The sequence below is a fragment of the Muntiacus reevesi genome, chromosome 15, assembly GCF_963930625.1.
Source record: "Muntiacus reevesi chromosome 15, mMunRee1.1, whole genome shotgun sequence".
Classification (NCBI taxonomy): domain Eukaryota; kingdom Metazoa; phylum Chordata; class Mammalia; order Artiodactyla; family Cervidae; genus Muntiacus; species Muntiacus reevesi.
Genome location: NC_089263.1, coordinates 56658251 through 56671870, shown reverse-complemented (window position 1 = coordinate 56671870; position 13620 = coordinate 56658251). Strand labels below are relative to the sequence as shown.

At 54.1% G+C, this 13620-nt stretch overlaps 1 protein-coding gene across 3 annotated transcripts in view; it reads left to right on the top strand.

Moving 5' to 3' along the window:
* Positions 1-13620, top strand: part of SYNE3 (spectrin repeat containing nuclear envelope family member 3) — a 106301-nt gene that overhangs the window by 43289 nt on the left and 49392 nt on the right. For all 3 annotated transcript variants that reach the window (XM_065906133.1, XM_065906131.1, XM_065906132.1), the window contains exons 2-4: positions 382-539; positions 7527-7699; positions 8984-9293. In XM_065906133.1, coding sequence (XP_065762205.1) covers positions 396-539; positions 7527-7699; positions 8984-9293 — 627 coding nt within the window. In that variant the 5' untranslated portion in view covers positions 382-395. The remainder of the gene's footprint in view (positions 1-381; positions 540-7526; positions 7700-8983; positions 9294-13620) is intronic.

Genomic DNA, 13620 nt, shown 5'->3' with positions numbered 1-13620 from the left:
AAGCTAGGACAAAGAGTCTTTGCCAACCCAACACCCTGGGCCCGCTCTCCCTGCCCAGCAGCAGCACTCTGCCCCCTCACCGGAGAGGCCAGACCTGTTTTCCTTCTCGGGCCATTTCCAGCCCTGTGGCTCTTTGACAAACACAGTTGCCTCTGGCTGTGTCACCAGAGTCAAGCATCAGAGCGTCAGGAAGGGGTTGGGGGTTGGGGGTTGGGGGTCTGGGCCCACCCCTAGGGTCAGCGTCCCCTATTCTTACCCAGCGCCCATCAGCCAGCCGGGGCCCCTCCACAGCACCCTCTTCCCCCCTGCCTCCCTGTTCCCCCCACCCCGCCCCCAAGCATTCTCACCTGTCTGTCTGATCTCACGTGGTCCTGTCTTCAGCCCCCGCAGGTGCCATGACTCAGCAGCCCCAGGAGGGCTTCGACAGGAGCGTGGAGGATGCCCGCCGGTGGATGAGGGCTGTGCAGGAGCGGCTGCAGATCAATGACAACACCCAGGGGCCCCGCACGGCGCTGGAGGCCAGGCTGCGGGAGACCGAGGTATGCGGAGGCCGTGGCCTCGAGAACCCTGCGGCCTTGGCCTTGTCCCTCCGTCTCAGGCCTCAGGTTACTCCCCAGCTGTTGCATGGCAGAAGTGGACAGACTGGTGTTTCTCAAACTCGGATGTCTTGGGATCTCTGGGGTTTTAAGTGCAGGTTAAACTCAGCCAGGAGGTGGACGTGCCATTTCTGATATGCTCCTGCCGCGGGTCCTAGGGTTGCGCTTTCATTGTAAGGCTCTAGAGCCCACCCTCTGGCTCACCCATCCTGCCAAGGAGGCACCATGCAATCAGGTGATCTCTGCCCCTAGCTGGCCCCGGCCCTGCTTCCCACCCCATCTTTGCTTCCCAGTGCCTGAGGTCCCTGCCTCGGCTCTTCTGGGGCTGGAGTCCAGCTCTACCTACCACCCGGCACAAGGCAGAGATTGGGAAGGTCAGTGTTGAAGGGAGGGGACAAGCCTGGAGGGGAGAGGAGTTGGCAGCCAAAGTCCCCTCCCTTGTCAGTCTTGGCCTTTGTCGTCAGTATCATTGTCACCGATCATCATTTATCAGATGGGTGCCTCTGCCGGCTCACTGGGAGAAAGGCGGTGACGTTCATTCGGCTGCTATTAAGTGCTCGAGCCTGTGCTGTCAGCTTTCATCTTTAGTTTCCCAGAAGCCCTGAGAATGTGATGTCGTGTCCCCACTTTTCAATAATGAAATGGATCCCCAGACACAGCGATGGGCCAGAATGAAAGCAATCGATCTTGTCAGGGCTTGAACCCAGGGCTGAGTTCCGAGCGTCACTGGCCATCCCCGTGTAGGGGCCTGGACCAGTGGAAGGGATGCGGCACACGCTATGCTCGGGTTTATGGCCTAACAGGGACAGAGACACATGCAATCCAGCAGCCACACAAGTGTGGACGAGGTACGTCCCTAACATGGGTTCATGATACTATTCTCCTCCTCTACAACCTTCCATGGCTCCCCATTGCCCACCAGAGAAAACCCAACTCCACCTGGCATCAAAAGTCTTCCACCATCTGTCTACATGACTCTATTCTTTAGCCTCAGCTTCCCCTGCCAGCCCACCTCCTGGGCACACATCCTCTCCTGTTGGCAGGAAACCTAGATTCCCGGTCACCAAGCCTTTGCATGCTGTTGCCTCTACTTGGAAGCCCTTCGTTTGGCTCCGAGTGTGCTCGTGAAACGGAGCGCCTGCCGCCCGTCCACGAGTCTTTTCTGAGCCCTCCCGCAGCCCCAGTCCCAGCTCCTGACGTTCCCGTCTGTGACCCGCTCTGCACGGCACCTGCTGCCTGAGCACGCTGTCTCTTTGCGTCTTGCGCTGTTTGGGGGCAGCTCATTACCCCGTGGTGCTGGGTCAGGCTTAGTTGGGCGAAGGCAGAGGTGATCCGCAGGGAAGGGCTGTGGGCAAGGGCAAGGTGGACGGGCCCCGGAAGCCGCAGGAGCACTTCCATCAGGTGAGACCCTGAGCGCTGGACCAGGAGCCTAGATGGGGGGGCCACATCCCGGGCGCCCCACCCCTGTGCTCTCCCACGGGGCTCAGACCCACGCGTTTTCTGTGTGCTTCAGTGTTTCAACATCGATTTTGCAATAAGAAAACATTTCCCTCCTGCCTCCTGGTGAAAAGGAGCCACAGTACCTTCCCCACCTGCAGTTCGTGGGACCTCCCCCTGGGGCCTGGGGTCTCCGGTGCCTTCCCTCCACCCGCTCAGCCATGCACGTCCCCGGTGCCTGTTTGCTAGTGACCGGATGTGAGTTTCAGTCCAGCTCTGAAGCTTAGTAGCCATGTGGCCAGGAGTGGGGCCCACGCCCTCCCATGTGCTGAGGGCTGTGGGGCGCCCTCCCGCGTGCTGAGGGCTGTGGGGCGCCGTCCCGTGTGCTGAGGGCTGTGGGGCGCCCTCCCGTGTTCTGAGGGCTGTGGGGCGCCCTCCCGTGTGCTGAGGGCTGTGAGGTGCCGTCCCGTGTGCTGAGGGTTGTGGGGTGCTCTCCTGTGTTCTGAGGGCTGTGGGGCGCCCTCCTGTGTTCTGAGGGGCTGCAGGAGCCTCCCGGTCCCTCCCGGAGGTGAGCATCTTCTGTGGAACAGACTGGAGAGGCTGCTCCTGGGACAAGCTGGGGACCCCGAGGCTAGCAGGTCAGGAGAGGCCTTGGGGGACAAGCGACATCACTTCTGAGGCTTGAATGAAGAGCAGTGAGCCAGGTTGGGGGATGCAGGGGGCGGGGATGGAGGAGTCTGGGGGAGGGGGAGAGCTTGGGGTCTGGGGTGGGCAGGCCTGGGCTTGAATTCCCGCTGTGGCCACAGGGCCCGGGGAGAGTTTCTGTTGCCCCCTGGGCTTCAGCTTAGCTCCTGGGGAAAGTGCTAGTTGTCACCTTGCAGCGGGGAGGGAGGACCAAGGCCAGTAACTTGCTGGCACACTTGGCAAAGTGCGGGGCACGCTGGCAGAGCCGGCCCAGTGGAGAGGAGTGTTCCTCATGGGGTCAGTGAGGGAACACCAGTCTGTGGACTCTTCCAGTCCTCGCCCCGTGTCTCCGGGCTGGTCTCCTAGGTCACAGCATCTTGTCTCTTCACCCTGGTTCCCAGTCTCCTTGGCCCTGCACTTGGAGCCTCAGCCAGGCTGCTTCCTAACTGGTTTCCAGGCCCCTTTAGTGGTCAGAGAGCTGCCACATCTCCTAGGACTTGGCTTCCAGAAGTCTGATGCCCTGAACATGCCGTGTGTTCCTAGCTTTGCTGGAGCCCCCATCTCACATGTCTGTACAGCACTGAGGCTCGGTGACAGCGCTGCCTCTTCATGAAGGCTTCTTGGGTTGCCCACATCCCTCCTTGGAGCTCCAATTTTGTGGTCTCTCATGGCTCTTTTATAGTCATCTGTGCTTTTATCTACAGACCCCACCACAGCACGCAAGCACTGGGCCATGTTTGTTTTCATCCTGGATTCTAGAACCCAGCACAGTACTCAGCATAGTACCCATCATAGAACTTAGCCTAGTACCCACCATAGTACTCAGCACAGTACTCAGGAGAGTGCCCGTTGTAGTACTGAGCATAGCACCCAGCAGAGTACTCAGCACTAGTACCCAGGGGAGTGCCCCTCTGGCCTTGACTGTATAGAGGGAAAGCCCTCACTCTCTACATTCCGCCTGCTTTCCTGACCTGCTTCTCTTCTCACTGAGCTTTTCCCTCCACCCAGCCCCACCTGACTGTTGGCCTCACCTGGCTCCTTTGAATCAGAAGTGCTTTGCGGTTGCAGTTCTGTGACCCCTTCCCAGTTGCTCGAGCCTCTTTCCAAGCTCTCCTGGACTTCGTCTTGCTGGGGACGGGCTGTAGAAGAACCCCACACCAGCCAAAGAGCAGAATCACGGGGCAGAGAGGGAGGTAGAACCTGCTTCTCAAAAGCTGTTTGTCAGCTCAGCCCCAGCTTCTGATCCCCTGGCCCCAGGCCCGCAGCAGACATGCCTCTGGCTGATATTCTGCTTTGGGGGCAGAGGTTTCTGCATCAGGCCAGGTGGGGCTTGTGAGCTGCCGGCCTTTGTGACCAGCTCCTCTGTCTTTGGCAGGAGGCAACAGGCAAACCCCCCTGCAAAGGGCGGTGAATCTTGAGGTCTCCCACGTCCGCCTCACCCAGCCTGTACCTCCCTGGCCAGGAATCGGAGGGCAAAGGTCCAGAGGCCTGGAGCAGATCACGCGGTCAGGACACTGGACTTTGGGACCCTTGACCTCACGGGGCCTTTTCAGGCTCGGCTGGTTCCTTCTGCGCGTGGCAGAGACTGAACTTCGCTTCTTCCCCAAGCTGCTGGCTCTCTCCATTCACAGAGCTGGATCCTGACTGAGCTTAAGTTGGGCAGCAGCTGTAGAGGGGGCCCCATGAAGTGCTGCAGAGAATGGTTCTGCAAAGCCGAAGTGTCTGCGGGTCCCCAGCACCCCTGCTGGTAAAATTGGAGTCACGGTGGTACCCATTTTGCCGGCTTGGGAGTGGACGTTTGGTCTCCTCCACAGCTCTGGGTGTCAGAAACATCAGATTCCTTTTTTTTTTAATTTATTTTTGGCTGTGCTGGGTCTTCATTGCTGCATATGGTCTTTCTCTAGATGCAGTGAGCACTTCACTGCAGTGCTTGCTCTTCTCACGGTGGTGGATTCTCTTGTCGAAGAGTGCGGGTCTAGAGTGTGCAGGGCTCAGTACTGCGGCCCATGGGCTCAGTTGCCCCCCAGCACAGAAACGTCAGATTCTTTATTATTATTATTTCTAATCAAAATAGATCTCCCTGCTTGACAAGATATTCATCCTCCTCCACCCTGTGGGACCCCTGCTCCCGAGTGATGTGAAATGTTCTGTGCAGGGGTTGGGTGAGCCTCAGATTCTTAATTATTATTTCTAATCAAAATAAATCTCACTGGATCACAAGAAATTCATCCTCTGCCACCCTGTGGGACTGTTGCTCCCGAGTGGTGTGAAATGTTCTCTGCAGGGGTTGGGTGATGATCTTACTTAGTCCAGAACATCCCATGGTGGCCCGGGATCCTCAGTAGCCACCAGTCGCTATGGTGTCTTTGTCTGGCCCTTTGCTGTTCACTGCTAAGCGGGACTTGGAGGTGCCTGTTGGGTGTTTGCTGCCCCCATTACCTTCTGGAGTCCTGCAAATCCTGCTGCTCAGCCTGGCTCCTAAACCCCACACATAAGCTTTTTCCTTCTCTCGAGGAACCTCCCCGTTCTTCACTCTGCAGGTCCCAACCCACCCAACTCAGAGCACACAGACACAACCCTTGGAAGGAGCTTGTTTTATATGATTTATGTATGTATATCATATATATCACAATAAAAAAATTGTTTGCTAATACATGTAGGCGGGGAAGCCCTCTATACTCATCATGGTCGTCGTCATCATCATCATCATCGTTAACCATTCTCATGTGAAAGCCGCTCAGTCATGTCTGACTCTTGGTGACCCCATGGACTATACAGTCCATGGAATTCTCTAGGCCAGAATACTGCAGTGGGTAGTCTTTCCCTTCTCCAGTGGATCTTCCCAACTCAGGGATCGAACCCAGGTCTCCCACATTGCAGGCGAATTCTTTACCAACTGTGCTATCATGGAAGTCTCATGTGAAGTAACAAAAAGGAATGGGATCATTGCCCATTTATGTATGTTGGTGGAGGGTCTACATAATTCAGTTCAGTCGCTCAGTCATGTCCGACTCTTTGCAACCCCATGGACTGCAGCACGCCAGGCTTCCCTGTCCTCCACCATCTCCCGGAGCTTGCTTAAACTCATGTCCATCGAGTCGGTGATGCCATCCAGCCATCTCATCCTCTGTCATCCCCTTCTGCTCCTGCCTTCAATCTTTCCCAGCATCAGGGTCTTTTCTAACGAGTCAGATCTTTGCATCAGGTGGCCAAAGGACTGGAGCTTCAGCTGCAGCATCAGTCCTTCCAGTGAACGTTCAGGGTTGATTTCCTTTAGGATGAACTGGTTTGATCTCTTTGCAGTCTGAAGGACTCTCAAGAGTCTTCTCATAATTGCTCAACGGTCTATAAAGTATACTCACATATCAATGATCTAATTAATAGTATTTTTAAAAAGTAATTTTATAACCCTACGAAGTGGACAAAGCAGGGATTGTCATCACCATCTCAGAGTGATCGAGTGACCTGCCTGGGGTCACACGGTAATCAGTGAGGCAGCATCGCAGGGCGGGAGGCGCTCCCCAACCCCACCCACAGACAGGGCTCAGATGGGCCAGCCCGCTGGGACATCAGTCTGAGAAATCCGACCGCCAGCCTCAGGGAGACAGGCTGGGGAACAGCCGGAGCCTTAGGAAATGCTCTGCTGTCAGCAAATACAATCAAAAGGTAGGTAAAAGGTAGTAGTAACCGTGGACAGCTGTGGAGGGATGGAAGATCCAACGTGGGCCAGGCCATGTGCTAATGGCTCTCCTATCACACAGGCTACCTGGGTAGCGTAACCACTGTCTTCCCCATTTCACAGCCCTGGAGAATTTATGTCCCAGAGGTCACACAGGTAGCCGTAGAATTGGAGTCCTGTTGTGTTTTGACTACAGAGACCAGGCTCTAATTGCCAAAGAGCCGGAATAATAACAGTTAGTAATGACAGTAGCTAATGCTGATCAGAGTTGTACTATTGGCTAGATATTGTGTGTCAGCCTTAGTCCTCCAAAAAAACCAAGGCCAAGATGACATCAAATGTGCAAGAAATTTAAGAGGGAATCATCTTGAGAGAAAATGAAGCGGGAACCCAGGAGGCTGGGAGGGACCAGGTCAGTCCAATGCAGGTCTGACCCCGAGTTCAGGAGGACAGGAGCTTCTTAGGCTGCCCTGCGAGTCTAAGGGAGTTTGGTAAGGCCAGGGGGCATCCTGAACCCATCTGAGGAGGCCAGGGTCCCCTAGGCACAGGCCTGCCCTCACATTCCTATTTGTGGTCACTGGTGGCAGCAGCTGAGGGATTGAGGCCTTGGTACCAGCTATAAAGTCAGAGATAATTCTGGAGTCTCAGCAGGGGGCCCTGGCCAAGCCTGCTCCGGACAGTAGACCTGAGAGGCAGATTCTCACAGCTCCGCACCCTGGGACATGCACTTTGGGTGCATTTTCTCAGTGAAGTCTGAAAAAAAAAGAAAAATTTCTGACAGCTGAGTACAACTATACTCCCACTTTACAGACAAGAAGCCCAAGTTCAGGGAGACAGTGACACTTGTCTGGATTTACACAGCTGGAAGCAGGCCAGCCTTGGAAGGGAGAGAACTCCTATCATCGGACAGCTCTGGGCAGTTCTGTGCTAATTAACCTCCATCACAGCTCGCTCCCACCCCAGGCCCTCAGCAGGCTGCCCGAGGTCACCGGAGAAGGGGAAGGGGCTGTGACTCGAACCCCAGCTCCTCTGGTCTCCACGTCCTGCCTCTTTCCGCGTCATGCCACTGTCTTCCCAAGGCTCTGCCTGTTGTCATGTTGTCTTAACTACTGGCTTCGTGTCCACGACAGAAAATATGCCAGCTGGAGCCAGAGGGCCGCGTGAAGGTGGATGTGGTGCTGCAGGCGGCCGAAGCCCTTCTGGCATGCTGCCACGAGGACCAGAAGGCCGAGATCCTGGCTCGGCTGAGGGACATCAAGGCCCAGTGGGAGGAGACGGTCACCTACATGACCCACTGTCACAGGTAGGGCGGCCGGGGACCCTGCCAGGCCTTTCTCTGCAGCCCGGCTGCCAACCCGCTATGCCCACCACGTGGGCCTGGGGCCCCCGCCCGAGCAACAACTCTCGGGTTCAGGGATAGCTGGGAACAGGATGCTGTCTTGGGATGTCAGCCAGCCTGCCTGCCTCTTTCTAATTACAGTTGAGCTTAATGATGATAATATACAGTGGGAGGCCACCGTGTTTTGCCCACAATTAGTTCTCAGGAGGCTTGCCTTGTGTGCACCCTCCAGCAGAAGGGGCCGAATGGCCCTGGGGGGAAGAAGCCCTGTTGCCTTGTTAGCACTTTAGTCCAGATTTTCTCTTTGTACCAGGGAGCCTGGTGGGAGTGGGGGCTTAAACTGACCTGAGACTGCTTTTTGCTTTGCTGGGTACTTGCTGTGTGGTCTCAGGAAAGTTGCTTGACCTCTCTGAGCCTCATGTGTCTCATCTGGACAATGGATGTAATTAAGTGTTTCTTAAAGAAAGTCATTAGGAGGATGGCGGGAGAAACAAATGTCAAGAGCCAGGCACAACCCTTGCACACAGGAGGTCTTTGATGGGCAGAAGCTACCAGCATCCTTTCCATCTTAATAAAATCAGAATGAGTGGACTGGCAGGACTTTCGTGCTTTCTGCTTTTCAAGCTCTTTCATTGGGATTCCAGACAAAGTGGCTGGATGTTGGCTGCACCAATAGGCCATCTCCATGTTACAGATGGGAAATGGAGGTGGGTGCAGAGGTAGAGTAAGGCAGAGTTCGTGACATGCCTGGGAGCCACACACAGGCCCCCAGCCCTCTGTCCCCACTGAGCAGTGAGGAGCCCACAGATTCTATTTCCTCTGCAAATGATGATATATATACACTCCCCATGGCAGCCTTCTCAGGACAGCTAGTGGGAACCCATGTAGTAAGAGACAGGGTGGCTGTGTGCGGAGTCCCAACACCAGAAAGGAGTGACTGGAGGCTCTGTGCATCACTAATGGGAGTTTCAGGCTAGGATTTGGGGTTCTGGTGGCCAAGGGCATCAGCAGGCTGCGGGTTCTCAGTGCGGGTCTGCGATCTGAGCTACCCTGATGGTCAGCCCCATGGGGCTTGCTTCCCAGACAGGAGGGTCTTGTCTAGTAGGACTGGGGTGAGGCCTGAGAGGGTGTCCTTGTGCCCCCCACCCACAAGCCCCCTGTACCAGGTTGGGGGCAGTGGTACAACTCCCCGCCCTGAGCCAGGTGGGGGATGCTCACCGCGCCCGTGGCTTCCGCTTCCACCCACAGCCGGATCGAGTGGGTGTGGCTGCACTGGAGCGAGTACCTGCGGGCCCGGGATGAGTTCTACCGCTGGTTCCAGAAGATGACGGTGGCGCTCGCGCCCCGCGTGGAGCTGCAGCCCGGCCTGAAGGAGAAGCAGTGGCAGCTGGACCACGCCCAGGTGCTGCTGCACAACGCGGATCACCAGGCGGTGCTCCTGGACCGGTTGCTGGAGGAGGCGGCCTCCCTGTTCAACCGGATCGGGGACCCCAGCGTGGACGACGACGCCCAGCAGCGCATGAAGGCTGAGTATGACGCAGTGAAGGCCAAAGCCCAGGTGGGTGAGGTGGTGGGCTGTCTTCACCCATCCATCCGTTTATCCCATCTACCCATCCAGCCACTCATTTGTTCTCTAAACATCTATCCATCCACCTATTCACCATCTACTATCAACCCACCACCTTCCAGCCACCCATCTCCCCACCCTCCTATCCATGTCTATCCGCTCACCACCTGTCTCCCCAATGAACCACCAAAGCTCCCAGTCACGGTCTACCCAGTCATGGCTGCATCCACTTACCTGCCCAACCTTCCATCTACCCACCTTCTTTTTTATCCTCAGTTTACGAACTCATCCATCTACCTCCCCACCAACCTAACCCGATCTCCTCTTCCTCTATACAACCACTTCACCCATCCATCTATTCATTCACCTGCTCATCAACCCACCCTTGTACTCTTCGCTCACCATTTCTCCACCAGCCACTGTCCACCCTTCACCCACGTACCTACTGTCTACTTGTCACCTGTCTCTTCATCCACTCACTCAAGCAGTTTGTAGCTACCTACCCATCAATCTTCCATCTACCCATCCACCCAGCCCTCCACCATCCATCCGCCCACTGACACATTGTCTACCGTTCAGATGGCCAGTGTTGCTCATGCTTAATACACATGTGGGTACTTAGCATGTGGGTGTTGACTGACTGTTGTACCGTGAGCTTCACTTCCGCCTGACTCTCCTCTCCTCTTCCTCCCTCCGTCCTCTTGTACTTTAGTCCTTCTTTGCTCTCTTGTCCTTCCCACAATCCTTCTGTTCACTCTTTGTCCCTATCTCTCGTCTCATTCTTTTTTTAAAAAAATATTCATTTTAATTGGAGGCTAATTACTTTACAATATTGTGGTGGTTTTTGCCGTACGTTGAGATGAATCAACCACGGGTGTACATGGGTCCCCCATCCTGAACCCCGCTCCCACCTCCCTCCCCATCCCACCCCTCTGGGTTGTCCCAGGGCACCGGCTTTGAGTGCCTTGTTTCATGCGTCAAACTCGGACTGGTCTCACCTCATTCTTGCCTTGGTTTAAATCGTCCGTTGAGTTATTATGTTCACTTTTGTTTCAAGAAATTCTGTTTGGTTTTGTATTATGCCTGGTCTTTTTTTCATTCTCCTTTTCCTTTATACTTTGCACTCCACCCAGATAAGGATGCTATCCATAGTCATTCTAAGCGTGCGTATTTTACAGTCATCAGACTGCTCAGGTAGCTGAAGTTCCAAGCCCGATGGTACCGTCCACTGGGTCTCCCAGCATGGTGGATGGTTTCCATGGCAGCTTCGTAATTCTGAGCTGTGAGCTCATCCTATGTGAACCCTATCTGCAGAACCCTGTGGCTGGGCCTGGTCCTCAGAGAACTTGTGTTTGCTCCAGCCAGGGCACTGTGGGAATTTACCTTCAGGATTTCTGTTTTCATGTCACTAAATTGTCTTGGGGGGTTCCTAAATCAAGTGGGTTCTCTGCACTTGAAGCCCCAGCCAAAATGGTGCAGAGGTTCTTAGCTGCATACTCTGAAAGGTGAATGTTTCTTCATTTGTTTTCTTAGACAGAGCCCAGGCTGAAAGACATGTGCATCTTTCCTGGATTGTGCTGGTGGGAAGGTTTTTTCTCTAGTTCACCCTTTGATAGAGGGGGAGCCCCTTGAGGGTTCTGCCTTTGTGCAGTGGTCTCCACCCCCCGGGACCCAGAGTCTTACTTCCTCCCGCAACCTGAGCAACCAAGGAGATGTCAAGCACACATGTGAGTTTAGTAACCTGTTTTCTGTAGCATCATCTGTTGCATCTGGTCCACGGGAAATCGCTTACCTTTGTGTGTGTGGTGTGTGTGTGGTTCTGCATTTAAAACTTGCCTGTTACATTTTATCCAGCATTTCTAGCTAGCTGTGGTAGAAGGGTATTCAGGCTTCTAGTCTCCCGTGTTGCTGGAGCTGGAAGTCTCCTGGGTCCTTCAAGTTATGGGAGATGGTTCTATAATAAACCCAGATCTGGGAGTCCACGAGCAGGAATAGGATTCTGGCCCCTGAATGCTTGGGGAGGGACCTGGGTTCCAGCCAGGCTCTGCTGCTTCCCAGCTGTGTGGCCCCAGGGCCACTCACCCTGAATGCGTGTGCACCTGAGCTCTTTGAAGACTGGAGAGCATTTTCATAGCATAAAGGATGAGGTCTGCTCTCAGTAGTTATGATAATAAATAGCCACAACAATGGAGTCTGACACAGAGCAGGTGCTGGGAGCCATTCTCTCGATGAATGAGAACCCTGCTACTGCAGCTTGGAGGCTTGGAGGACAGGCAGGTGGGTGGAGCTTGTCTCTAGGAAATGTTACCAGTTGGCCCTCCATCACTGCATCCAAGTGACTGGAGCCGGCTTAGCAGCAATCCTCTCTCCAGGTCTGCCCAGTAGGCCCAAGCAGGGGAGATGCCTCCTGGCTGTGACTTTACAGGAAATAGATTCTTGTGTCAATCAACAGAGAGCTACTCATGCAGGAAGCGGAAAGTGGCTTTGTGTGTGTGTGTGTGTGTGTGTGTGTGTGTGTGTGTGTACATGTGTGTGGAAGGGACATACTTGGGGCACCCGTGAGCACCAGTTCTGAAAAATGATCACCTCAGAGTTTCTCATTGTCCATCCAGGGGACTCTCTTAACTTAAAAAAATAATCCACAGATAAACATCAAGGTCCTACTGTATAACACAGGGAACTATATTCAATATCCTGTGATAAACTGTAATGGGAAAGAACATGAAAAAGAATGTATATACCTGTATAACTGAATCACTTTGCTGTAGAGCAGAAGTTAACACAAAATCGTAAATCAACTATACTTTAATAAAAATTAAAAAAAAATAATTTAAGGGTCGGATACCACTGGCCCCTTAGAAAGAACTAGAAGTCCTGGCGACTTCCTATGTGGGCTCCTCCTTTGATGGAGCCCCAATTCCTGGATGAGCTGCTGCACCTGTGCCCATCAGAGGAGAGTGGAGGGGGGCAGCTGGAACTCTTGTGGGTCAGGCTTAGAAAGAGGAAGCAAAAAACAAGACAAAACAAAACAAAAAAGAGAGAAAGCGGAAGCAGTGATATGTGGGAGGTTTCGAATTCCTGGATGAGGGATCAGGTTTTTTCCCAAGGGTTTCCCCGGAGGAGGCAGAGCCCAGCTAGCAGCCTCCTAGGCTAGGAGTGTGGGGACTCTGCCTTGTAAGAATGGGGTTGGGGTGGGGCAGGGGGAGCTGCCGCCCTGGCTGAAGCCCTTGGAGTTGCCAGATGAGCTAGTGAATTCTGACCTTGATGTGGAAACTGAGGGGAAGGGAGTGGGGCTTGCAGGATGATTGGACCCTATGAAAGAAAGCAGTTCAGTTTGGACTTTTGGGCTGTTGGCTGAAGCTCACAGATGCTTGATTTTCACTTTCTGGATGTCAGAAGTTTGGCAACTCTGTTGTAACTCATGGAAGCCCAGGTAGCTCTTGGAAGGAGGCTGGGATGGGGGTAGCAAGCGTGGAGCTGTTTCTTGTCTGTCCCAGAGCTGGTTGCAGAAGGTTGAAAGGTGCTGGGTGGGGAGGAGCCAGGGTCGGCCCCTACAGAGCCTCTGAGGTTATATTCAAGCTGTCGTGTGAATGTGCACTTTGCTGGAGAGAACAGCCACAGTTTCCACTGGATTCTAGATGGTGCCGTGACCTTCAGAAGACAGAAGCTACAGAGAGGGGCAAACTTTTGCAACACCCTTAGCGAGGTTCCTCATTAGTAAAATAGGGAGTAGCCTTCCCACATCCCCTGATATCAGCCTCCCAGGCCTACCCCATACTGGGCCTTCCAGCCCCAGACAAAAGGAGACCACTCTGGCTCCATCCGATGCAGGGTGGGGGACGTTGCATGTCCAGAAGCTCTGAGGTTCTTGGTGACCTGAATGCCTCCTAGTCACCTGCTCTCTGTACATTTGATGAAGGCCTTGCCTTGTGTTAAAGGCAGATGAGAAAGCCACCCTGAGGAGGCAACTGAAATCCTTCTACTCCAGTGACGAGAGCCGTGCAGGGATCCCTAGAGGTCCAGGCCTGTTCTCAGGGTGGGCAGGGTCCCTGGGATATTGTCTTAGCTTGCTCAGGTCAGACAGAACAGAACAGCTTAGACAGGGCAGCTTTGAAAGCAGGAATTTCTTTCTCACAGTTCTGGAGACTGGAAGGTGAAACTCAGGATGTCAGCAGATTTGGTTCCCACTGAGGAGTCTCTTCTTGACTTGCAGACATCTGCCTTCTCGCTTTGTCCTCACACAGTGGCAGGGAGGTGTTTGCAAACCCTCTGATATCTGTTTTTACAGAGGCACTAATCCTATTGTGAGGGCCCCACC